The 27944-nt window shown below is 44.7% G+C and overlaps 1 protein-coding gene across 1 annotated transcript in view; it reads right to left on the bottom strand.

Annotated features, from left to right (window-relative positions):
• Positions 1-1212: 1212 nt before the first annotated feature.
• GLT8D2 (glycosyltransferase 8 domain containing 2) overlaps positions 1213-27944 on the bottom strand; it is a 28391-nt gene continuing 1659 nt past the window's right edge. Inside the window, exons 2-11 of the mRNA XM_072146435.1 lie at positions 10648-10969; positions 9591-9634; positions 6825-6917; positions 6499-6673; positions 6282-6399; positions 4832-4916; positions 3981-4093; positions 2704-2870; positions 2386-2498; positions 1213-1447 (exon numbers count right to left, since the gene is read on the bottom strand). Of these exons, the coding sequence (XP_072002536.1) occupies positions 1281-1447; positions 2386-2498; positions 2704-2870; positions 3981-4093; positions 4832-4916; positions 6282-6399; positions 6499-6673; positions 6825-6917; positions 9591-9609 (1050 nt within the window). The 5' untranslated portion in view covers positions 9610-9634; positions 10648-10969 and the 3' untranslated portion in view covers positions 1213-1280. The remainder of the gene's footprint in view (positions 1448-2385; positions 2499-2703; positions 2871-3980; positions 4094-4831; positions 4917-6281; positions 6400-6498; positions 6674-6824; positions 6918-9590; positions 9635-10647; positions 10970-27944) is intronic.

A 27944-nucleotide genomic window follows, 5' to 3' on the forward strand; every position in this document is an offset into this window, starting at 1 on the left:
ATTAACCCTATTTACCAGCCTGATTTAGGCCTACATTTCCAAGCATATTTTTTTTTCACCCTCCCCTTCCAAATGGCAGTGCTTTTTATAAGCCATATAAGGGCGGGTTTTCTTCTTGTATATCTTCCGATATTTGTTATTGGGGGCCTCCTTCCTCTTAAAATCAACATGCTATTGAGACAAAAGGACTCTGCAGTGCATGATCATAGCCCCTCTGTACTGTAGCTTACTTTGTGCAAGGAGCACTTTCCCTCCATCTGTGTGTTGAAAATTCCTCTGCTGCCATGAGATTACATCAGACAGAGAGGGGAGAGATGTGATCATGCAGTGTTACAGCCTGTGACGCTACAGCAGAGAGGGGCTCTGGCAACAACCCCAGTAGCCCTTCAGACTTGGCATCATTTTAAGTTGATTTTAGAAGGAAGTAGGGCACAGATAACAAATATAAGATTACCACAGTCACAGTGCCTGCTGTATCCATGCCTGATGGTAGATCTCATTTACGTCTTGGTTTGCATGATATAAACCAGTTCATCAACTGGTAGAGAGTAGTAATGGAGAGGATTCACCCCCTGCTTCAAGGTACAGGAATAAACCTTGCACTCCCTTTTCATGTACTGAATTGCGTCTGTCTCCCTAATTGGGATCTGAAAGGATAATGCATTGGAGATTGGTTAATAAAAGTTCCTATATTAGGCACTAGTGTTTCCATGCATTGATTTTAACTCAATACAAAAAAACTTCAAAGGGGATCCAGAGAAAGAAGCTACCATCACAAATTTCTCATAATAAATAAATTATAAAATCCATTCATGAGCTCATACTGGCATTCCCCCTAGTCTCTGTATGTATATTCAAGAGGTTACCTAACGTAATTTATAAACTAAATTAAGAAAAGCAGGAAATCCAGCCGCTGATTAGCATAATGAGCAGCCAATTATTGAGCTTGTTGGTAGCACATTCCCGAAGACTACAAAGAGTAGGGACTAAACTGGAATGTTAAGCACTTCAGCTGTGTAGATTGACAAAAGGATAGATTTTTTTGTGAACATAACTTTTAGGACAGGTTATACATTTTTTTAAAAAGTGAGACAGCCCCTGTAATGAAAGCAAAAAGCCCCGATGTGTGACAGATTCCAATAGACCCCAAAAGATCTACTGACTACATTCCGGTCCACTGGAGTGTTGCTGTAGAAAAAGAATTTTCTAAAGTTTAAATTAAACAAAATTTATTTGAGAAGACATCAAGTATTAATGCTTAGAAACAAGACAATATCTACTTAGATGCGGTGGATCCGAAATTTCCCAGTGGGGTCAGGAATAAACCATTTTTCCCAAAGCTTATAGTGTGAGCAGGAGGACCTCCATGGTTTGTATCGGCCATTCCAGTGAAGCAGCTTTGCGTCCTGAACCACATTCTGGGAAAGCTGATTATCCGGACTCAATCCTATGGTATATAAATGCCATAATAATCTGTATATGTTCTGCAGCATAACCAATGCACATCCACCAAGTAATAAGCCTCCACATTTTCCATACCTTAGGCATAGCTTAAGGTGCCTTCAGCACTGAATTTAAGATACAATTATTGTGCAAGATTATCACTGGGAATGGTATTCTTTCTATTCTGAGGAACTCCTAATGCGTGCACACTTAGGTTTCAGCCTCTGCATGTAGCCGGCAGGGTCCTGCGCAGCGTTTTTCTCTACGCCAGGCCTTGCCCTGATAAATATCCCACTTAGTCTCTTCTATTTTACTGTATAACATTGACTCAAACAGGAAATTTTGAAAACTGCCTATAACCAGGAAAACACAGTGATTTACAGTGCATGCATAGTGGGTTACAAAAAACCTGAAGCAGAAAATGATTTACACAATGGCCTTTACTGAAAACAGTGCAAACGGCACATTTCTGTTAGACTTTGCATGATAAATTTGGCGACAATTTCAGTGCAGAAATAAGTGTCTCACAAAGAGAGGCACTTATTAAAGGGCTTGTCCGATTGCTTTTAAAATGTAGGAGCCGGGCTGGGGAGGTATTTAAAACAAAGAGGGGCATGGACTTTGAGACGCCAGCACGGAACACCTGGAACAACGGAGGAGGTGAGTACAGGTTTTTTTTTTTAAATCACTCCTCAGCCCAGCTCCAGAATTTTATTAACAATCGAACAACCCCTTTAAAAACCTGTTTATTCAGTTTGCGCCTAAAAGAACATGCAAAGTCTGACAGAAAAGTGGCGAATGCAATTCATATTATGAATATTTACATGTATCTTGGCACTCTCTGTTATATAATTGCAATTTATTCAGTGTCTTGGATTATTTTAGTGATATAAATAAATAGTAATGATATAAAATGTATGAGAAATAGAGAGGAATATTTACCTAGGTGGCGTATGTGCCAGGCTGGAGCAATAACAGAATATTTTTCATGGAAAACAATCAGCATTGGGGGAGTACTTACTCCGCCACCAATGGTACTGCTGTAAAGATTCTCTCTGAAAATTAAAGCAAAGTATCATGTGTCAATATTTGGACCCATATATATGGCCGTTTTCGTATGTTCTTGTGAATGCAGCATAAACAATAGCAGTACTTTCCACACTTTCTCTTCGAGATTCTCTAAGTATAGTATCTTATTTTACAAAACCACATTTCAGAAATGTTAAATTTCCAACTTGACAAATGGATTAAATAACTTACTCCACGTTTTTCTTCATCCATTTCTCCAGTTTTTTTGTAATGTGCTGCTGTCTCCACTCAGTCATGTTTGCTACAAATACACCAGGGTTGAAAGAACATGTACTTGGGCTGATTCCAAGTTTCTGAATCGTTTTCTTTCTATAGTCAAGGAAACCCATATAAGTGTTCTGCAAGAGAAGGATATAAATAAGCGTAAGGCCCCGTGCACGCAAACAATTGGGGGCTGTTGCTACGGCTGCACAATCTTCGGAACATACAATCAGCATATGTGGTTGTATGCTCTCCTGGGCCACATGGTCAATTACAATAAGCCTAAGGGTAACATAATGGGGCTCTTTTACTAAGGGTCCGCGGAACACACAAACGGATATTTCGACGATTACGGTTTTGCGCCGCATTTAGAAGGGGATTGTGGCGCACATGATCGGATTTTGGGATGGGCCGTCGGATGATCCGACAAATTCGGAATGAACGCGGGATTTAACATTTGAATTTGTGTCGCAAGCCATGCACCGGGAAGAAGATGGTGAACTCTGGCGGACCTGAGCGGGGAAGCGACACAAGCGGGAAATCGGGCGCACGATCTTAGTGAATCGCGCTGGAGTCCATGATCGTCGGGCAATGCACAGCTCGGATTGTGCAAGGGACGCATAAGTAAATGTACCCCAATATGTGTAGAATTTCAGAACAGATGATAGATTATTACATGGACAGAAGGGGCATATATACGGTTTCAATAGGAAACAGAATATTCATAAGTTCTTTTAATGGGGTTGACCACTATTACAAAACTTTACCAAGGTGTGTATAAGACCCTAATAGGGACACCTTTATAGTACTTACCCTGGTAAAGTTTCTGTTAAGCCATGTGGCACCATCGGGTTACCTGAACCGCTTGGGCTTGGGACTTCCTGTGACTGTGACTTCCTTTTCCATGCTGGGTTCCAGACATGGACATCCACATGTCTTTCCAATTACTGCTATGAAAGCGATTAATAACTGCACAGCCCCCTCTGTCTGCCAGAGGGCAACAGGACCTTGGAGGTCATAGGAAGTCCTACTGCTGGTGGGTCATATAACCCGCTGGTTCCATGGAGCTTTATAAAAACTTTACCAGGGTAAGTACTATATAGGTGACCCTAATAGGATCTTATACTTACCTTGGTAAAAATGTGTGATAGTGGCTAACCCCTTTAACTGCACCTTAACCAATATGTGTGCATGTGCCCACATTGTATTAGCCCCATGAGACCTATATGATGCCTTATCTTTCACACCTGTATCCCTACTCTTTGGATAACTTCTTGGAGTGATGGCAAGTCACAATCATCAGAAAATGCGGCAATGTGTCCTGTTGATATTTTAGTGTTATAAAGTTCCTGGATATCTCCTGTGAAAAAAATAAGGTGTCAAAGTATAATAGTATTTGTGAGCATTTACAGTATCAGAGGAAACAGCAAATGTAGACTACAATAAAGAAAAGTAGTTGAGACCTTAGATCAGGGTGCAGTAACACAGGGCTAGGATATGGACCCTTTGCATGGGCTGATGAACAGGACAATAATTGGGAACAGATATTCCTAGAAACATTCATTTCTGACCATTATCACCCTATATATATATATATATAAAGCATGCTAGACATAAACAATACACGGTAGCTGGGACCCTCTTACAGATTTTGTCTTGGTTTTGTTCCACCCATGCTCCAAGTCTTCTGTATTCAAAAGTGGATACAGAACGTCTTCTTTTTTTGTGAGGCAACACTGTTTTTACTGTGGGGATTTTTTTTTTTTTTTTTACTATATGGTTATGGAAACCTTATTATGTTATGATCTATGCAAGGCTTAAAATCAATCAAATTTTCATCTGTGCTCTGCTGCAGAGCATCATGGGAAGCTAGGGACAGGGAGTCTGAGCTCAGCATCACACTGCAAAATTTCCCCACCCACAAGCCAAGAGAGAAATGCAACCAACATTGCCAGGAGTAAAATGTTCCCTCAATAGAATAAATGGTAAATAACATGTAAACACTGTGTACACTGAGATGACTTCAGATTTGCAATGAAAAATCAGGCAAAAGGAAAAAAGAATTGAAAAAAAATTAAACAAAAAACAAGTGACCTACCTAAAACAATGACATCATCATCCAAATAGACTACTTTCTCATGTTCGGAGGCAAGTAATGGCAGATAAAACCTTACAAAATTCAGCTGTTTTGGGGGGCGTAGTAGAGGAAATAAAGATATAAAGATTGAGCTTAACATGTAATAAAACAATTAGCATGATATAATGTACTGTATATAGTCTGCTACTGCTACAGATGTACCAAAATACATACCTAAAAGGCTTTATAGTTATTGATACATATGATATCTTTATACTTTTTTTTATCTTATATGATATCTTTATACTTTTTTTTATCTTATATGTAAGATATATTGCAGTATTGCTGTACTTGTGTATACATGAGGAAATTATTTAAAGGAAATCTACTAAAGTATTCACATTTGCAAATGGAGCGTAAAGGTCCTTCCCATCTCCCTCAAAGCCATTGTAATACTCCCCCACCTTCCTTCCCGGCTCTTCCCCTTCCTTCTTCGTGCTGTAATATCCTGGCAGCAGGGAGTATTAGCACTGTGCTGGTGCAATATTTATGACAGATAGAGTGGGGGTGAGGGGCCAGAGGAGCAGGGAGCGTGTTACAAATGGGGGGCATGTAGCAAACAGAGCCCAGAGGGCATGTACATGTTTTAGATTAATTACAGAAGCTGTGCTCATAATAAACATATTGCTTTACCAATACTTGATACCAGTCAGAATCACTGGTAGATTTTCTTTAAAGGGGCATTCTGGGAATATTAAAGTCATACTAACCACAATGCTATAAATAAATGCATACAACAAAACTTAATGTCATTAATTACAAAATGGAACTTAAATAGTATGCTTTTATGATTCACAAAATTTTATGGACATTCTAAAGTAGAAGGAATTATCTCCAAGATGTCCAGCAAAGGATACTATTACTCCCATGAGCCCTCATTTACAGCTCCTCCCTCTCAGGCTCACAGTGATGATCTAACAGACCGTCCTGCTGTGTCACCATAGCAATGAACAAGCCTAGTGGGGAACTTGCAGGATTTACAGCAGTTTTCGGCACAAATTGAAATTGAAGTGTGGTTCTTATAACCCTATTCAAACATTCTATTTATATGGTTTGCTGAGGATGCATTCACATGGTGCGTTTTGAGATCCAATCCAAAGGCTCCAACCGTGATCACATGCTGAGGTAACATTATGTTTCAGTCAGGTTTGCTAAACACAATGAAAACGCAGCTCAACATAGGATCACAGGATAAGACTTTGGAGTACGGCGCAAAACGGAATCAAAACGCACTGTGTGAACAGGGCCTTAGGATACATTGTTCAAAATTTGTATCAGAAATTGTAAACATAATCATATTCAGAAAGTAGAGTTACCATATTCCAAGATGAAATAGCTTGTTTTTATCATTACATGTTTCAAAGTGATCAGATCTATAAATGATCATCTGTTTATAAACTTTAGTACTTACTGGTTGAAGAAGCTCTGGGATGGCTGCATCAGGGTGAATTTTTCCTTTAAGAACCATGGGGTTAAACTCCACAATTTTATACTGTATTTCAGACAACTGTGTTTCTTCAATCCATTTTCTGAAAAATAGCATTACCCAACTGAATATTCCTATACAGGGGATTGCATAAATGATAAAGAATGTAATACTGATGATATTTCAAATTATGTCTTATTACCTGATATGAATCAAGGAGTTTTTCAGACCAATAATATAAAATAGCACATTGGCATTAGTGTTGCTGTAGATGCTATTGATGGCAGCTATGGTGGCACCCAAGCGGCCTGCAGCAGCACAAATAACAACAGGAATGACATCTTCCTCCTCGTCCTCTTCAACTTCCAAAGCAACATCTACAATACACATTTATGTAAGCTCATTTATAGGTCATGCAGAAAACAGCCATTACTCCACAGTGAACAATGGTATGAACTGGTGTTTTCTTAGAAACCATTAGGAAAATGATGTTTTTGTTTGACAAACAAGATATAATTTTGTACGTACCTTCATTTTCCTTCAGGACAGGTGCCTTATAGATTGTACTATACCATATTGCACAAAACGTCAACACAAGCAGAAACAGCAATATGTGATTGACTGAAACAAAAAAATATAAAATCTGTAACAGATAATTACAGTGTTTCCCCGGAAATAAATCAGTGTCTTATATTAATTTGTTCTCCTAAAGAGGCACTTGGTCCTATTTTAAGGGAAATCTTTTTTCCATGAACAATAATTCACATTCATTGTTGAACAGAAAATAAGCATTTATTTATATACAGTAGTCATGTAACTGGTATTTATGAACAAAAAGCTACATTTTTTATATAAAGACCATCATGTCAATACATCATGTCAATAACTTCCATAGCATCCTTATAACTCTACAACCTCTAAATTTCATGCTTAATTTCTTGTGATTTCATTTCTTTTAGAATCATTGGCCCTGACATCTAAATATATATTTAGCAATGTCAGTTTCTTGTTTTTCAGGTACCTGCTTGGAATACATCATATGTAGTACTTTGTAGTACTTAATCAGGCATTGTTACACTGATCATCTATACGGTGGATGGAGCTAGAAGCAGAAGGATCTGTCCATTTTGTAGAAGAAATGCCAGCGCCATTTATTTGAAAGGTAGCCAGGCTGCAATACCCTTGCTCCAACACGAAAACAAACCTTTTGTCTTAGAAAAGGTAACTAGAACTGCCGAGCGGTGTGGAGTCAGACCCACTGATCACATACAGATGACCTATCTTGAGGATATGATATACAAAGGTGTTGTGAATGACATCTTATATGGGGCCTTGAGCCAGCCGTACAAATTGCCCCCATATAGCACTATTGTGCATGCTCACAGTGTGCAAATTAAAGAGCAAGTGGTTCAGAAATGTATTTGACATTGTCAGCTGCCATTTCTGTCCATAAAATGGATGCAAATAGAAGGTCATGTGATTGTAACTGCCCATGAACAATTGCCCTTCTAGGACCGTATGATAGCATTCATGAATACAAGCTTTAAAGAGGACCTGTGACCGCGGAAAACCCACAGACCAAATGTGCCCCCCATAATCCTCCCCCCAGCCCCTTTCTCCCTAGCCGTTTTTTTTTCTTAATTTATGTGAAGTAAATTGATTTAAAACGATCCGACCTCTTACCAAATAAGAGGTCGGATCGTGTATCTGGTGTGCTTGCAGTCAGCGTTATTCATTAGGGGGCGTGCCGACATACCCCCAGCACGCCCCTGCCAGTGGTCACATTGTAGAATGTGCAGCCGTAACCTGGCTTATTCACATTGCCTGCCGGCTTCTCGTACAATGTGTCCGAAGGCAGGGGCGTGCTGAAGGTGTGTCAGCACGCCCCCTAATGAATAACGCCGACTGCAAGCACACCAGATAAACGATCCGATCTCTTATTTGGTAAGAGGTCGGATCGTTTTAAATCAATTTACTCCACACAAAAATTTTTTTTTTAAAATGGCTAGGGAGAAAGGGGGAGGATTATGGGGGGCACATTTGGTCTGTGGGTTTTCCGTAGTGACAGGTCCTCTTTAAGGGGTTGTCTGGGAATACTTATTTTTTTAATTTATGGGAAGGTTATTTTTAAATGTTAAAAGGACGTTTACTTACCTCTCTCCTTGTTCTCCATCACTGGCGCCCGTCACTGCCACCCTCTGATTTTATACAGATGCCAGTGCCAATGCATGTCTACAGCTTCTGTTTACATGCAGAGGCCAGTGGTGAAGCTTGTAAACAGAAGCTGTAGACGTGTGTTGCCACTGGCCTCTGTATAAAAACAGAAGCTGAGAATGAAAGCTGCAAGTGAATAGAAGAGGGGAGACGCAGTGACAGGTATTTTACTTGTGATTGTGTCACACGCGACCAGATTGTGGCGCAACTGCGCTGGCTTTCATACGACAGAAATTGGGGCACGGGCCATCGGACGATCTGACTGATTCGGACTGAGCACAGGATTTAAGATTCAAATTGTATCGCAAGATAATGCACTTACATGCACCAGGAAGAAGAAGGTGAACTCCGGCGGACCTGTGCGGGGAAGCGACACATGCAGGATATCGGGCGCACAAGCTTAGTGAAGCCCGGCATAGTGCAATTCCGGTCAGACAATGCACTTTCGGGGAGCTCCGTGGACGGAGTAAATGTGCCCCTATAAGTTCTTTTTTGCTTTTAAAGACCCCACACACATATATATAATAATCATGGACAAACCCTTGAAGGTCCTGCAAGGGTGATTGGTCATGGACAGATCCCATGACCATACATCAGCAGCCATTTTATGGACGGTAATGACACCTGATGAGATAAAAAACAGGAGGCTTCACGGTACATTTTAAGAAATCAAAGCAGAAGTTTTAATAGATGTATATTACAAAAAACATGAGGTAAAGTGGCCAACGCCTTTAACTTCCAACAGATATTCAGAATATAACATCTCAAGCACAGGTGACCTCTAGCTTTTGTATCTAGAGATTCAGTATCCTTCCTCCCTCCCACCCATGCTGTGGGGCACCACTCATCATCAGGTTACTGATAGGGTGCATGAGTCCTAGGCAGGTGATAGGAAGCAAACTACTACTAAAGGACATTTTTATACCTACGTTTTTAGGAATTGCAATTCAGATAATATTTCCATACAGCTCTGCAGATACATATTACAAATTGTCAAACAGACTCATGTACTAGATATGTACAAAAACAAATACTGTTATAGCTTTAGAGGATTTAGTCATACAAATAGTAATTACTTACCTTTTCGTAAAATAGCCATATATGGTTACCCTCTAAAGTGGTATCTAGAAGGAAGACAATTAATATATATGCTTACTTCGATTATTTATATGTGATAATAATGTAGCAAGCATATTGCTATCTTTATGGAACCTTACAGCAGTTTCATTTGGGTAATGGCCACAGAAATGGCCATTCCATTCTATTTCTGATTTTTTCCAACAAAAATTATTCTAAAATTATTTTACACAATAAATTTGGTGATGTAATACAAAATGTACTGATATGTCATAGAGGTTATTTAATAGCTGACATTGGTGAAATATTGCCAGACCAGTTCACACCTGTGGTTTTCTATTACACTCTCCATTTAGAGACTGTTAAGCAAACTAAAAAAAGGTAAATGGGAGGTCTTCCATCGCCCATAGACTTTCCGTTTTCTTCTGTTACATGTCCGTTATTAATAGCAGAAAAAAAAAACAGATTGCTGCGCTAGTAACAGAATGTGTAATGGAACCTGCTGAACACAGATGTGAACTTAGCCTTACTCACCAATGCACAAAGGATAGACAAGAATAGCAGTGGGTAGTCATGTTGGTCATATTGAAATTTGTTTATTCACTTTCCATTTACCTAAAAACCCCTTCAAAATGATCTGAACTATAAAATCCTCTTAATCTGCAATCATATAAGAATTATGCAAGAATTATTTTCTGTATGGTATAACACTAATAACATAGCTGTATAGGAATCTAACACAGTGTGGTACATATTTAGGGCTAAGTCTATAAAAGGTTAACTTTATTAGTAAGCATTGCCAAAAACTGAGTATTACTTCCGGTTACAGGCAGAAAAATATACATTCATTTTCCTGAATGGCAAGAATACTGAAAATCTCTAAGAGTCCTCTCACTTCTAACAAGCGTAATCTTTGGCAAAAAAAACACAGTTTGTACATGCAAAGAATGCACTTTTGATTCAATGCATGGAAGAAAATGTTACTGTATATAACATTTTAAGGTCATGATAAATTATTTAGAGGAGAGAAAGAATACATTAACAGCTGAGTTTCACATACCAAGACGCTGACAGTTCAGGCCAAATTTTCCTTATCGGACATTTCATGGGAGGAGTGGAGGGAAAAATGTCCACTGTGGCCTATGTTCCTGTAACAGGGAAAATACAATGCTGAAAGTTATCTTCTCTAGTGGGCTAAGGTGTATCAGGTGAGAGACGGCGCTGACTGCAATCCGGGTATTCTTCTTTGTTCTGCCTAACCAGATGAACTGCTCAGTAAATGCTACATCTGCAGGCACCGACAGAAAGAAATGAGTTCCAGATGAAAACTGTTCCAACATTTGCAAATCCCCCTTGTGCTTTGCAGAGGGATTGTTGGCTTTCTGAATGGAAAATAAGAATATAACAGTGAAAAGCTTTAACAAAACAACACTACATATTCAGAAAAATAAAACTAACTATATGTATATATGTATATGGGTGACATTAACCTCTTAAAGATTTTGCCTTATTGTAGATAATTACTTTTGCACATCCCAATAACTTTTAGATTTGTCTGGTGTGTGTTTTGCAGGCTTTGTTGTAGCTATGTAGCCATTATAAAGGGAACCTGTCACCAAGGATCTCATTTTCACTAAAGACTGGAAGACCATTACAGGTGCATTGCAAAGATTCCTTTCTGCTTTCTCTCAGCCTTTGCATTAAAATATATGTTTTGTATGTTTTAACTTATATTGCACCTTAACAAAATCATGTTCGGAGTCCAGGTTTGTTTTTATTGGTTTAGCAGCATAAAAAAACTGTGACTTATCTGTGCTGCTCAATCACTCCTCAGCTCTCAGCTCCCAACTTTCTGCTCCTGTACAACTCCTTCCTCCCCCACTGATGTCAGCTCACCAGGCTGTCAGCTCTGTCCTTGTGTAAAAAGAGTGAAGGAGCATAAGGGAGGAGCTGTACAGGAGCACACAGGTGGGGGCTGAGAGCTGAGAAGTGAGTGAGGAGCACAGACAAGTCACATGTATTTTTTAAATGCTTCCAAACCAAAATAAACCTGGGACTCAGAAAAGGATTCTGTCAGGGTGCAAGTCAAGTTAAAACTGTAATGCAAATGCACAGAAAAGGCAGAAAGAAACATCTTCGCAAAATAGTTGTAATGGGCTTCTGCAACCTGTGTTTAGTGAGAATGAGATTCCTTAAAGGGCACCTACCACCCCAATTCTACCTATAAAGGTAGAAGGGGTGGTAGGTGGATGGATGGGACGTGAGGATAGCCCTTTTTTAGAAAACTTTATTACATGTATATGCTAATTTTTTTATGTGGCTACTGGGGCGTGGAGTAGCCGGACATGAGGCTACTAGTCGCGGCTACTCCACGCCCCAGTAGCCACATTACTCCGCCTACCAGGTAATCTTCGGGCCAGAACTACTGCGCATGCGCAGTAGCCGGGGGACTCAGATGAGGGCGCGCAGCTACGCGCTGAAGATTACCTGGTAGGTGGAGTAACGCGGCTACTCCACGCCGAAACCTTTTGCCATTGGTCTTCTTTTTATATCCATTATTTGTTTTAAGTTTCCATTTTTTTTATGGATGTGAGAAGGTTTGAAGTTTTAGTAGCAACTTCTCAGATTTTCTTGAAATTTGAAAAATGCGAACTTTTTGGTGATCAATTCAGTTTGGAAGTGCCCTATAAAGGCTTATGTACTATATACCCCCACAAGTAACACCATTTTATGAACCTAACATCTCAACCTATTCAAATCAGCATTTAAGAAGTCTGTTAACCCTTTAATTATTTTTCCGGAAGCATATGAAAATGGAGTGGAAATTTTGAAATTTCAATTTTGGATTTCAATCTTTCCAATTTAGCCCTAAAATGGATACATTCAGAAGGAATTTGAGGTAAATATATATTCCTAATTTCTTGCCCTGCTTCTTCCGAGTACGGCGATACCAGACATGTGGATGTCAGCTGCTGTTTCCCCGCACAGCGATGTCCAGAACAGAGTTAGCGATACTGGGAATTTGGAAAGCCAATTTGGCTGCAAATATTTTGTGGTGCCACAGTGTAATTGAAGAGCCCCTGAAGTAAAAGTACAATAGAAAACCCCCCAAAATGTCACCATTTCGGAAACTAGACCCCTCAAAGAATTTATCGGTGGTTGTGGTGAGCATTTTAACCCCCGACACGCTGGTCAAAATTTTATGCAAAGTAAATGGTGCAGAGTAAAAATTGCGTTTTTATCTCAAAAATGTCATTTTAGTGCCTCATATACTGTGCCCAACCCATGCCACTTTAGACAAACACCCCAAAAATCATTCTGCGGGTTGTCCCGAGTACGGCAATACCACACATGTGCCAATAATTTACAGGCTGGGCACACAGAAGGGATGAGAATGGAAGGAGTGAAATTTTGATTTTCCAGCTCCGTTTTCACACGTTTGGATTTGGAGTGCCATGTCATGTTGGCAGGGCCCGTGAGGTGCCAGTGCAATAGAAACCCCCAATAAATGATACCATTACGGAAACTAGACCCCTCAAAGAATTTATCGGTGGTTGTGGTGAGCATTTTAACCCCCGACACGCTGGTCAAAATTGAATGCAAAGTAAATGGTGCAGAGTAAAAATTGTGTTTTTATCTCAAAAATGTCATTTTAGTGCCTCATATACTGTGCCCAACCCATGCCACTTCAGACAAACACCCCAAAAATCATTCTGCGGGTTGTCCCGAGTACGGCAATACCACACATGTGCCAATAATTTACAGGCTGGGCACACAGAAGGGATGAGAATGGAAGGAGTGAAATTTTGATTTTCCAGCTCCGTTTTCACACGTTTGGATTTGGAGTGCCATGTCATGTTGGCAGGGCCCGTGAGGTGCCAGTGCAATAGAAACCCCCAATAAATGATACCATTACGGAAACTAGACCCCTCAAAGAATTTATCGGTGGTTGTGGTGAGCATTTTAACCCCCGACACGCTGGTCAAAATTGAATGCAAAGTAAATGGTGCAGAGTGAAAATTGCGTTTTTATCTCAAAAATGTCATTTTAGTGCCTCATATACTGTGCCCAACCCATGCCACTTCAGACAAACACCCCAAAAATCATTCTGCGGGTTGTCCCGAGTACGGCAATACCACACATGTGCCAATAATTTACAGGCTGGGCACACAGAAGGGATGAGAACGGAAGGAGTGAAATTTTGATTTTCCATCTCCGTTTTCACACGTTTGGATTTGGAGTGCCATGTCATGTTGGCAGGGCCCGTGAGGTGCCAGTGCAATAGAAACCCCCAATAAATGATACCATTACGGAAACTAGACCCCTCAAAGAATTTATCGGTGGTTGTGGTGAGCATTTTAACCCCCGACACGCTGGTCAAAATTGAATGCAAAGTAAATGGTGCAGAGTAAAAATTGCGCTTTTATCTCAAAAATGTCATTTTAGTGCCTCATATACTGTGCCCAACCCATGCCACTTCAGACAAACACCCCAAAAATCATTCTGCGGGTTGTCCCGAGTACGGCAATACCCCACATGTGCCAATAATTTACAGGCTGGGCACACGGCAGGGGTCAGGAAGAAAGAAGCACAATTTAGGTTTTCAAGCTTCGTTTTCACTAGATTGGTAATGGGGGGTACCCCCGAGGTACCAGTACAATAGAAACTCCCAAGTAGTGAACCCATTTTGGAAAGGGCACCCCTCAAAGAATGTATGTAGGCTTGTATGATCATTTTAACCCCCAACACGCTGGTCAAAATTGAATGCAAAGTAAATGGTGCAGAGTAAAAATTGCGTTTTTATCTCAAAAAAGTCATTTTTGTGCCTCATATACTGTGCCCAACCCATGCCACTTTAGACAAACACCCCAAAAATCATTCTGGGGGTTGTCCTGAGTACGGCAATACCACACATGTGCCAATAATTTACAGGCTGGGCACACGGCAGGGGTCAGTAAGAAAGAAGCACAATTTAGGTTTTCAAGCTTCGTTTTCACTAGATTGGTAATGGGGGGTACCCCCGAGGTACCAGTACAATAGAAACTCCCAAGTAGTGAACCCATTTTGGAAAGGGCACCCCTCAAAGAATGTATGTAGGCTTGTATGATCATTTTAACCCCCAACACGCTGGTCAAAATTGAATGCAAAGTAAATGGTGCAGAGTAAAAATTGTGTTTTTATCTCAAAAAAGTCATTTTTGTGCCTCATATACTGTGCCCAACCCATGCCACTTTGGACAAACACCCCAAAAATCATTCTGGGGGTTGTCCTGAGTACGGCAATACCACACATGTGCCAATAATTTACAGGCTGGGCACACGGCAGGGGTCAGGAAGAAAGAAGCACAATTTAGGTTTTCAAGCTTCGTTTTCACTAGATTGGTAATGGGGGGTACCCCCGAGGTACCAGTACAATAGAAAGCCCAAGTAGTGAACCCATTTTGGAAAGGGCACCCCTCAAAGAATGTATGTAGGCTTGTATGAGTATTTTAACCCCTAAGGTGCTGGCTCAAATGTAATACAAAGTGAGTAGTGCAGAGAAACAGTTGTATTGCAATTTATCAAATATGCCATTGAAGTGACAAAAGTATTTTGCCCAACTCATGCCACTGGGGAAAAACACATCAAAAATCATTCTGCGGGTTACCCCGGTTAGGGCAATACCCCATAGGAGGCAATAATCTGTAGGATGGTGACACGGCAGGGCTCAAAAGGGAATAACTTGTTGGAGCACAGACATTGTACTTTTTTTTTTCTTTTTGGCATCATGAAAGATTTGTAGATGCCAATAGGGGCCAGTACAGTAGAAACCCCTAAGAACTGACCCTATTTTGGAAACTACACCCCTCCATGAATTAATCTAGGGGTATAGTTAGCATTTTAACCCCACAGGTGGACCCCTGAAAAAGTGCAAAATGGATAGTGCATAATAAAAAATATCCATTATGTCATTTTGTGCCCAGCTGCTGCCATGGGAGACAAACACCCTAAAAATTATGATGCATGTTTTCCCGGGTAAAGCATACGGGACAGTAATCTACAGGCTGGGCACATGGCAGGGCTTAGAAGGGAAGGTGCGGCATGATGTATAAGCTGTGCGTCAGGGTAACAACAGGGTACTCTAAAAATCCAGGGATGTATGATAAATTCGGAAGCAATCTTTCATACATAACCCTGGTTTTTCTGGGCATGTCTCACAGTGATGAATGGTGTCCTTCCGAATGCCATTTTTGGAGCACACCCTGCACCTCTTTTGTGACCTTCCCTTGCTGGCTGTTTGGGGAACTACTCCTGGAAAGTGCTGCCCTGGTACAATACGTGATGTGGCCTCACTTCCAGATGTGCTAGCACTCCCCCCTTCCTGGTCTCCAAAAAGAAAGTACTTTATTACCATCTCTTGAAATTCCAGGAAAGTTCCCCTCTGGCCGGCATATCGATGCAGCACATAAGCATTATACAATGCCATCTGCATGATGTGCACGGCCAGCTTCTTGTACCACACCCTCGACTTCCGCATGGCATTGTACGGCTGAAGCACCTGGTCAGACAAGTCCACCCCTCCCATGTATTTGTTATAATCTAAAATACAGTCTGGCTTGGGGGTTTCTGTACTGGCACCTCGTACTGGGACAGGGGTGGTGGTGTGCTCATGTATTGTGGTTAATACAAGGACCTCTCTCTTGTCCTTGTACTTAACACACAATACAGAGTCGCTGCATAGTGCCCTGCTTTCGTGCCTTTTAAGTTTTTGCCCAAGCAGCGACTTAGGGAGACCTCTCTGATTTCTGCGTACAGTGCCGCATGCCGCAGTATTTCTGGAAGTGAGGCACTTGAACAGGGTGGTGCTGGTGTAGAAATTGTCCAGGTAGAGGTGGTAGCCCTGGTCCAGCAGTGGGTGCACTAAATCCCACACTATCTTCCCTGTAACACCCAGGAAGGGGGGGCATTCTGGGGGCACTATAGTGGAGTCCTTCCCTTCATATACCCTGAACTTGTATGTGTACCCTGATGAACTTTCGCACAGCTTATACATTTTCACACCATATCTTGCCCTCTTATTGGGCAGGTACTGGCGGAATTGAAGTCTCCCTTTGAATTGTACCAGGGACTCGTCTATGCTCACATGTTTGGCGGGAGTATATGCCTGGGCAAACTTGGCACTAAAATGATCTAATATGGGCCTGACCTTAAATAACCGATCATAACTGGGGTCACCTCTGGGTGGGCACTGTGTGTTGTCAGTGTAGTGCAAAAACTTATGGATGGCTTCAAAGCGCATCCTGCTCATTGCCATGCGGAACATGGGGGTGTGGTACAGTATATCTGTGCTCCAGTAGTCCCTGATTGAAGGCTTCTTTACTATCCCCATAAGGAGTATTATGCCCCAATACTTGTACATCTCTGCTGCAGTGACAGGGGTCCACCTGTAGGGTTGTGCATAAAAGGACGTGGGGTTTTGGGCAATATGTTGTGCAGCGTAGAGATTTGTCTGAAATATAATAATATTTAGCAGCTCCTCATCAAAAAAAAACTTAAAAAAGTCTACAGCTCTGAGCCCTGTCGTGTCAAAGTTAATGCCAGGATGGCCCAAAAAGTCAGGGACCTGAGGGGTATAATTATCTGGGGCTACCCATGTGGGGTCAGTGGAAGCCCCAGACGCTTCTCCTGCAGAAGTCCCAGAAACTTCTCCTGCAGAAGTCCCAGGCACTTCTCCTGCAGAAGTCCCAGGCACTTCTCCTGCAGAAGTCCCAGGCACTTCTCCTGCAGAAGTCCCAGGCACTTCAATTGCAGAAGTCCCTGGAACCCTACGGCGCCTTCTTGGGGGTCCTTCCAGGTCACTGGAAGATGAGCAGGAGGATGATGATAGGTAAAAGGGACCATCATCCCCACTAGCTGACTCGGTGTCAGAGGCAAGCATGTTATATGCCTCCAACACGGTGTACGTCTTCTGAGACATTGCACACAAAAAAAAATAGAGAACAAGAAAAATTAGATAATGTGCACCAAACTACACGGACAAACCGTCTAGCAGGCACACAAAAAAAAAATATAATGCACACCAAACTACACGGACAAGCCGCACAGATGGCACACACAAAAAATAATGTGCACTAAACTACACAGACAAGCCGCACAGATAGCACACAAAAAAAAAAAGATAATGCACACCAAACTACACGGACAAGCCGCACAGATGGCACACACAAAAAATAATGTGCACTAAACTACACGGACAAGCCGCACAGATAGCACACAAAAAAAAAAGATAATGCACACCAAGCCACACGGACCAGCCGCACAGATGGCACACAAAAAATAATGCGCACTAAACTACACGGACAAGCCGCACAGATAGCACACAAAAAAAATAATGCGCACTAAACTACACGGACAAGCCGCACAGATAGCACACAAAAAAAATAATGCGCACTAAACTACACGGACAAGCCGCACAGATAGCACACAAAAAAAAAAGATAATGCACACCAAGCCACACGGACCAGCCGCACAGATGGCACACACAAAAAATAGCTAAGTACGGGTACACCTACGGCGTTCTGGAAAAAAATATTACCAGGCACCGAAAAAAAACCTATGTGCACCGCGCAAAAAGGCGCTACAAATGCACCTAGCTTGCCCTAAGACAAACTAACTACCGCTAAGATTGCTAAAGATTCTGTGCAGCGCTATTCACACGGCGCACTGAAAAGTGCGTCCAGTGCAGAACAACGCTAACACAGCGCACTGAAAAGTGCGTTTGGGTTCAGAAGGGACAGACAGGGAAAAACGGAAGACACGTGGGATCACACAAGGCGATCACACAGGGAACACACAGGACACAGGAAAAAACAGATAGGGATGGGAATTTGTAGGGAACAATAGGGATCAGATAAGGATCAGAACACTATTTATAGTGTAAAAGTGTATTTTGGTGCACACAGTAACGCTCTTTCCTCTCTCCAGCGATACCAAACCAAAATGGTGCCGCTGGAGGAAGAGGAAAGTGCTAAAAGCACGTTTTTTAGCCTAAAATCGCTGTAATTGGCCAGTCAGGTTTGACTGGCCAATCACGGCGATCGGCGGGCGGGACCAATTTGATTGGTCGGGTGACGGACACAGGAACTCCTCCTGCCTCTGTCACCCAAATTTCAGCCCGATGTCACCACGTCTCGCGACGTGGTGACAATTCTAAAATAGTATGCGCTCGCGCAGTAGCTGTACTGCGCTGAGCGCCAATAGTGGGAAGCTGCGCAGTACAGCTACGGCGCGGAGCGCTAAGGGGTTAAAGATCCTCCACATCCTCCATCTATTCCAAGTCTTTGCATCCTTTGATTGGTGCTGCCATACTGATTCTGGCATAGAAAAATATTTCTCTCAAGCTCCCACCATTATCAGTAATTAATCTCACTTTTTTTTTAGTCTTTAATGTCCGAGGGATGGGTCCATGCTGTCTGCTCTAGCCTCAGACTGCCCATCTGACAGAAGAGATCCTAGCATATTGCGGAATGAAACTAACCTAAAACTATACTAATGAAGGATATCTACTGTCAGATTGGTGGACGTGGTCTTCGGCCTCCTGATATATCTGGGAGCCGGTGGTGCTGGCATACAAGGCTCTGACTGGCGTATAATTGCCCTATTACCTGGGACCGTTCAGGCCTGAATGGGTGGAGGCAATAGCAAATGTGGAGGCGTCGTAAAGGGGAAATTAATCGCAATGTGTGGCAGTTTGATAGACATTCCAATTATTTCAGGGATTGTATAATAGAAAACTGTCATACAAAGCCTGATAAATATCCCCCCCGCCCCCCACCTTGAGTGCAGTCAGTGCCGCATCATGGACCCAGATTATGTTTTCCTTTTTTCTATGGGGCCAGATTCCAGCTGGTAGGGCTGTATGTGGGATATGGTCTATTACAAAGCTGGGGGAGGCTGTATGTGGTATACGTTATATTACTAAGCGGGGGGGGGGGGGGCTGTATGTGGGATACGGTATATTACTAAGCTGGGGGGGCTGCATATGGGATACAGTATATTGCTAAGCTGGGGGTCTGTATATGGTATATGGCATATTACTAAGCTGGGAGGGCTGTATATGGGATACAGTATATTACTAAGTTGGGAGGGCTGTATATAGGATACAGTATATTACTAAGCTGGGAGGGCTGTATATGGGATACAGTATATTACTAAGCTGGGAGGGCTGTATATAGGATACAGTATATTACTAAGCTGGGAGGGCTGTATATGGGATACAGTATATTACTAAGCTGGGGGCAGTCTGTATATGGGATACAGTATATTACTAAGCTGGGGGTCTGTATATGGGATACACTATATTACTAAGCTGGGAGGCTGTATATGGGATACAGTATATTACTAAGCTGGGAGGGCTGTATATAGGATACAGTATATTACTAAGCTGGGAGGGCTGTATATGGGATACAGTATATTACTAAGCTGGGGGGGCTGTATATGGGATACAGTATATTACTAAGCTGGGAGGGCTGTATATAGGATACAGTATATTACTAAGCTGGGGGCAGTCTGTATATGGGATACAGTATATTACTAAGCTGGGGGTCTGTATATGGGATACACTATATTACTAAGCTGGGGGAGCTGTATATGGGATATAGTATATTACTAAGCTGGAGGGGATCTGTACATGGGAGCTGTGTATAATTTAATCGGGGGGTGAATAACGAGGCCTTTAAATATATGAGAGCAGGGTTTTATCAAAATAAATAAACTATATTCATTAGGGGATGCAATATATTTATATTGGTCAGGGGATCACTGTATATAAAATCATATGTAACATAATAACAGGGTGGTATACACTCACCGGCCACTTTATTAGGTACACCTGTTCAACTGCTCGTTAACACTTAATTTCTAATCAGCCAATCACATGGCGGCAACTCAGTGCATTTAGGCATGTAGACATGGTCACTGTCACGGGTGGTCCCGTGATCCCCGTCGCGGGTCGCGGGCTCACCCGTGCCTTCGGTCCCCCACCAGCGTGCCGCAAGTGCTACTCACGGGTCCCGACTCCTGTCCTGCCGGCATCGGCTCCATCCGCGGCTGCTCCGTCCCCTTCGGCTGTGCGCGCGCGTCCCCGACAGCTAGGGCGTGCGCGCGGCAAGTTCTGCAAATTTAAAGGGCCAGCGCGCCACTAATTGGCGCTGGTCTTTCCCCCTTAAACTATTTAACCCTGCCTCTTCCTGTTACCCTTGCCGGATCTTTGTGCCTTGCGCCCTAGAGAAAGCTGTATTTGATGCCTTGTGCTGTTCTTGAGATTTCCTGTCGTGACCCCGGTTCCGTTTCTGACTACGCTCCTTTGCCGCCTGTCCTGACCTGTTGCTACGACTCTGACTACGAACCTGTGCTGCCCGTCCAGACCTCCTGCCTGACCCCGACTACGAGATTGCCTGCCGATTCTGTACCTCGACCTTGGCTGCCACTGCGGACAAGTCACGCCTGTGGAACGACCTGGTGGTACCACGCCGCAGCAAGTCCAACCCGCTTTGCGGCGGGCTCTGGTGAAAACCGGGTGCCACTTAGACTCCGGTCCCAGGTAGTGGTTTGTGCCACCGTCCGCAGTGGTTCAGAGGATCCACAACCTCTAAGCCTGACAGTAAGATCCGGCCATGGATCCCGCTGAGGTGCCGCTTCCTACTCGGCCGACTCTGGCTGCCATCGTGGGTCAACAATCCCGAGAGATTGTCGCTCAACGCCAACAGCTGGAACAGGTTACCGCCATGCTGCAGCAGCTGCTGGCCACCCAGCAGCAACAACAGGCTCCTGAGGCCGCTCCAGTGGCTCCCGCTACCCCGGCTTCTCTTCCCGCCGCTGAACCGAGTTTACGGCTGTCTATGCCCGGGAAGTATGATGCTGATCCCAAGGCTTGCAGGGGCTTCATAACCCAGTGCTCCCTGCATATTGAGTTGATGCCGTCTCAATTCAGCACGGAACGATCCAAGGTGGCATTCATCGTCAGCCTTCTCTCTGGTAAGGCCCTGGCCTGGGCTACTCCTCTCTGGGACAGAGGCGACCCGGTCACAGACAATCTCACTGCATTTCTGGCGGAGTTCCGGTCCATTTTTGAGGAACCCGCACGGGTCTCTTCTGCTGAGACTGCGCTGTTGAATCTCCGCCAGGGGGGCTCATCCGTGGGAGAATATGCGGTACCTTGGCCACGGAACTCTCCTGGAACGATGCGGCCCTGTCCGCAACCTTGAAGAAGGGACATGCCTCTCATGTTAAAGTTGCTCTGGCCGCCCGGGATCTGCCGTCTACCCTGGGTGGTCTTATCACCTTAGCCACCCGGATTGATGTGCGATTTAGAGAGCGTGCCGAGGAATTACGCCTAGAGCAACCCCAAGTTCGTCCACGATGATTTCCTCGCCTGACTCCTGCTTTTCAAAGACCGCTCCAGCCTCCTGATGTACCACCTGTAGAGGAGCCAATGGAGGTGGACAGGCTCAGACTCTCTACCCATGAGCGTATCAGAAGGCGTCAGGGAAATCTCTGCTTCTACTGTGCCAGTCCTGAACACTTCCTGGGGTCTTGTCCTATCCGTCCCCAACCTTCGGGAAATGCCAGCACCTAGGGTTCTTGGGAGAAGCGTCCCTAGGTGTGAGCAAAGCTTCTCCACGTTTGATGATACCGGTGCTTCTCAGCGTGGGCACCGGCACCCAGATCCAGGTCTCTGCCTTCTTAGACTCAGGTTCCGCGGGGAACTTCGTGGATGACGCCTTGGTCTCCCGGCATCACCTTCCTGTGGTCTGTCTTGAAAGGCCGTTGGTCATCTCCTCCGTCAGTGGACAAATCCTTTCTGACCCGGTCCACTACCGCACCAAGCCGCTGTCCGTGCAAGTCGGTGTGCTGCACAAGGAGAGACTGTCCTTTTATGTGCTTCCACGTTCCACATCCTCCATCCTGTTGGGTCTACCATGGTTGCAGTTCCACGCACCCGTGCTTGACTGGAAGACGGGGGAGATCCTTCGGTGGGGACCCGACTGCCAATCTCGCTGTGTGGATTTGCCTCGTCCTGTGCCTGTTCTGGCTTCTTCTGTGACCCTTAAGGCCCTGGAGGGTCTTCCTGCATGTTATAAGGACTTTCGTGATGTCTTCTCAAAGAAGCAAGCTGAGTCCCTACGACTGTCCTGTGGATCTGTTGCCGGGCACTTCTCCCCCACGGGGTCGTGTGTATCCACTCTCAGTACCAGAAACCACAGCCATGTCGGACTATATCCAAGAAAATTTGCAGAGGGGATTTATACGTAAGTCTTCCTCTCCGGCTGGTGCAGGTTTTTTCTTTGTGACCAAAAAGGACGGGTCACTTCGACCATGCATAGACTATCGCGGTCTTAGCAAAATCACGGTTAAGAACCGTTATCCGTTGCCATTGGTCACTGAGTTGTTTGACCGCCTTCGTGGAGCCAAGAACTTCTCCAAATTGGATCTTCGTAGGGCTTACAACCTCATTCGTATCCGCCAAGGGGATGAATGGAAGACCGCTTTTAATACCCGTGATGGACACTTTGAGTACCTGGTGATGCCGTTCGGACTCTGTAATGCACCAGCCGTCTTTCAGGAGTTCGTGAATGACATCTTTAGAGACTTGCTTTATGTCTGTGTGGTGGTCTATCTGGACGATATCCTCGTGTTTTCTCCGGACCTTGAAACCCACCAAGTCCAAGTACGGCAAGTAATCAGTCGATTGAGGACCAATCGTCTCTATGCCAAGCTCGAGAAGTGTCTGTTCCATCAGCAGAGTATTCCATTTCTCGGCTATGTCATCTCGGACAAAGGTCTCCGTATGGATCCTGCCAAGCTGTCGGCGGTTCTTCAGTGGCCTCGCCCAGTGGGACTGCGCGCTATACAGCGATTTCTGGGCTTTGCGAATTATAACCGCCAGTTCATCCCACAATTCTCCTCTCTGGTATCTCCAATTGTGGCGCTTACCAAGAAGGGTGCCAATCCCCGACTCTGGCCTTCGGCAGCTGAGGAGGCCTTTAAGAACTTAAAATCTTTGTTTGCCTCGGCTCCAGTCCTGGTGCGTCCCGACATTGAAAAGCCTTTTCATCTGGAAGTGGATGCCTCCTCGGTAGGGGCCGGAGCAGTCCTCACGCAGAAGGGTCCCAAAGGCCGCACAGTCACCTGTGGATTCTTCTCCAAGTCTTTTTCCTCCGCAGAGAGGAATTACGGTATAGGAGATCAAAAATTATTGGCGATCAAGCTTGCCCTGGAAGAGTGGCGTTATTTCCTGGAGGGAGCTCGGTTTCCGGTCAGCATCTATAAAGACCACAAAAACCTCCTCTATCTCCAGACTGCTCAGCGACTCAACCCACGCCAAGCTCGCTGGTCACTCTCCTTCGCCCGGTTCGATTTTCTCATTCATTTCCGTCCGGCCGAGAAGAACATCAAGGCTGACGCCCTTTCTCGTGCCTCGGATGTCATTGGGGAAGAACCAGTTCCTCGTCATGTCATCTCTCCTGACCGGCTTGTACTGGGCGCGCCAGTGGATCTTCGTCTATTACCTCCTGGCAAGACATACGTACGACCTGCGCTGCGGAGGAGAATTCTGTCTTGGGGACATTGCTCTCGTGTGGCTGGGCACCCTGGGGTGCAGTGTTCTATCGCCCTCATTACCCGATTCTACTGGTAGCCAGACCTGGCCAGGATGTCCGGGATTTTGTGGGTGCCTGTACTTCCTGTGCCCGGAATAAGCCTTCACGTCTTAAGCCTGCTGGTCTTCTTCTGCCGTTGCCGATACCCAGCTGTCCATGGACTCATATTGCTATGGATTTCATCACGGATCTACCGCCTTCTTCAGGCAATACCGTCATCTGGGTGGTGACTGACCGGTTCTCTAAGATGGCCCATTTTATTCCTCTGCCAGGTTTGCCAGCTGCTCCATGTCTTGCCGACCAGTTCTTTCACCACATCTTCCGACTCCATGGACTTCCACGACACATAGTCTCTGACCGTGGAGTACAGTTTGTCTCGAAATTTTGGCGTTCTCTCTGTAGCCAACTACAGGTGAAGTTGGACTTCTCTTCCGCCTATCATCCCCAGTCGAACGGGCAGGTGGAGAGAGTTAACCAGACTTTGGGCTGCTATCTACGCCACTTTGTTTCTGCCCATCAGGACGATTGGTCCCAACTGTTGCCTTGGGCGGAGTTCTCCTATAACTCCTTGGACTCTGCATCAGCGGGCTCCGCTCCATTTTTTGTCAACTATGGACTCCATCCTCGCCCGCCTCTGCCTCTACCCGTGGCTTCTGATGTTCCTGCTGTTGAGGAGTTGGTACAGGACTTAAAAACCATCTGGGAACAGACCCGCCTTTCCTTATTACAGGCTTCTACTCAAACAAAATTTCAAGCCGATAAAAGACGCAGGCCTTCCCCCTTCTTCTCTCCTGGTGACAAGGTTTGGCTGTCCTCCAAATACGTCCGGCTTAAAATTCCTGGCTACAAGCTCGGTCCTCGTTTCCTGGGTCCCTTCGAGGTGATGCATCGCATCAATCCAGTCTCCTATAAGCTGCGCCTTCCTCCCACCATGCGCATCCCGAACTCCTTCCATGTCTCCCTGCTCAAGCCTGTCATCTTGAACCGCTTTTCCCGACAGCTGTCTCCTCCTGCTCCTGTGGCCGACTCCTCTGACATCTATGAGGTAAAGGAGATCCTTGATGCCAAGACCGTAAGGGGTAAGCGGTTCTTCTTGGTTGACTGGAAGGGGTTCGGGCCGGAGGAGAGATCCTGGGAGCCCGAGGACAATATCCTGAACCAGGACCTCCTGCAGAAATTCCTCCAGCCCAGGAAAAGGGGGAGGCCGAAGGGGGGGGGTACTGTCACGGGTGGTCCCGCGATCCCCGGCGCGGGTCGCGGGCTCACCCGTGCCTTCGGTCCCCCGCAAGCGCGCCGCAAGCGCTACTCACGGGTTCCGGCTCCTGTCCCACCGGCATCGGCTCCGTCCGCGGCTGCTCCGTCCCCTTCGGCTGTGCGCGCGCGTCCCCGACTGCTAGGGGGTGCGCGCGGAAAGTTCTGCAAATTTAAAGGGCCAGCGCGCCACTAATTGGCGCTGGTCTTTCCCCCTTAAACTATTTAACCCTGCCTCTTCCTGTTACCCTTGCCGGATCTTTGTGCCTTGCGCCCTAGAGAAAGCTGTATTTGATGCCTTGTGCTGTTCTTGAGATTTCCTGTTGTGACCCCGGTTCCGTTTCTGACTACGCTCCTTTGCCGCCTGTCCTGACCTGTTGCTACGACTCTGACTACGAACCTGTGCTGCCCGTCCAGACCTCCTGCCTGACCCCGACTACGAGATTGCCTGCCGATTCTGTACCTCGACCTTGGCTGCCACTGCGGACAAGTCACGCCTGTGGAACGACCTGGTGGTACCACGCCGCAGCAAGTCCAACCCGCTTTGCGGCGGGCTCTGGTGAAAACCGGGTGCCACTTAGACTCCGGTCCCAGGTAGTGGCTTGTGCCATCGTCCGCAGTGGTTCAGAGGATCCACAACCTCTAAGCCTGACAGTCACTACAATTTCCTGCAGTTCAAACCGAGCATCAGTATGGGGAAGAAAGGTGATTTGAGTGCCTTTTAACGTGGCATGGTTGTTGGTGCCAGAAGGGCTGTTCTGAGTATTTCAGAAACTGCTGATCTACTGGGATATTTACGCACAACCATCTCTAGGGTTTACAGAGAATGGTCCGAAAAAGAAAAAACATCCAGTGAGCGGCAGTTCTGTGGGCGGAAATGCCTTGTTGATGCCAGAGGTCAGAGGAGAATGGGCAGACTGGTTCGAGCTGATAGAAAGGCAACAGTGACTCAAATCGCCACCCGTTACAACCAAGGTAGGCATAAGAGCATCTCTGAACGCACAGTAAGTCGAACTTTGAGGCAGATGGGCTACAGCAGCAGAAGACCACACCGGGTGCCACTCCTTTCAGCTAAGAACAGGAAACTGAGGCTACAATTTGCACAAGCTCATTGAAATTGGACAGTAGAAGATTGGAAAAACGTTGCCTGGTCTGATGAGTCTCGATTTCTGCTGCGACATTCGGATGGTAGGGTCAGAATTTGGCGTCAACAACATGAAAGCATGGATCCATCCTGCCTTGTATCAACGGTTTAGGCTGGTGGTGGTGGTGTCATGGTGTGGGGAATATTTTCTTGGCACTCTTTGGGCCCCTTGGTACCAATTGAGCATCGTTGCAACGCCACAGCCTACCTGAGTATTGTTGCTGACCATGTCCATCCCTTTATGACCACAATGTACCCAACATCTGATGGCTACTTTCAGCAGGATAATGCGCCATGTCATAAAGCTGGAATCATCTCAGACTGGTTTCTTGAACATGACAATGAGGTCACTGTACTCAAATGGCCTCCAGTGTCACCAGATCTCAATCCAATAGAGCATCTTTGGGATGTGGTGGAACGGGAGATACGCATCATGGATGTTCAGCCGACAAATCTGCGGCAACTGTGTGATGCCATCATGTCAATATGGATCAAAATCTCTGAGGAATGCTTCCAGCACCTTGTTGAATCTATGCCACGAAGAATTGAGGCAGTTCTGAAGGCAAAAGGGGGTCCAACCCGTTACTAGCATGGTGTACCTAATAAAGTGGCCGTTGAGTGTATATTAGTTATAGGATACAATAGATTACTTTTTGGGGGGGTCTGTATTAATAAATTAGGGGTGTTGTATATATCATTGATTGGTGTGCTGTGCATGCTATAATTCCAGTAGAATATACCGTATATATAATTAAGGGATGTTTTATAAGTGCTGTCAGTTGTGTTGTAAGGGGTATATATTATTTAGGAGCACAGTGTTGTTATCCAGGTGACTTTATACTGTAAGTGACTGTGGTATTTTTAGGACACCGGGTAGAGATGTGCTGCACGGAGCTGAAGATATCTGCCCGTGAATTCAGCATTGATACGTCATGGTTTGGAGAACCCGGAATAAAGTACTCCTGATGGAAAAGCTTGTCATCTATAAGGTACTAGTTCCCACTAATGTCTCTCAGAACCTGTAGTCAGTCACATGGTGTCAGTGAGCTGTCTGTGGAAATGTTAATTGTTAGTAAAGTTTTCAGCATTTACTGAACAGGGAGCCGGCAATGGAACAGGAGGGGGAGGGGGGCAGCATTTTAATATTCGCCTCAGGCAGCAAATATGCTAGAATTGGCTCTGAGTGCAGTCATTCCAATAACTAAGAATCTGCCATAATAAATGACAGGCATTTTCAGTATTTTGCCACTGTATGTGGCACTAAGTGCTATGTTGCTGTAACTTGATAACCAAATAGTTAATTTGTCCACATTAAAAAATAAAT

Source organism: Engystomops pustulosus, chromosome 4 (genome assembly GCF_040894005.1).
Source record: "Engystomops pustulosus chromosome 4, aEngPut4.maternal, whole genome shotgun sequence".
NCBI classification, from domain to species: domain Eukaryota; kingdom Metazoa; phylum Chordata; class Amphibia; order Anura; family Leptodactylidae; genus Engystomops; species Engystomops pustulosus.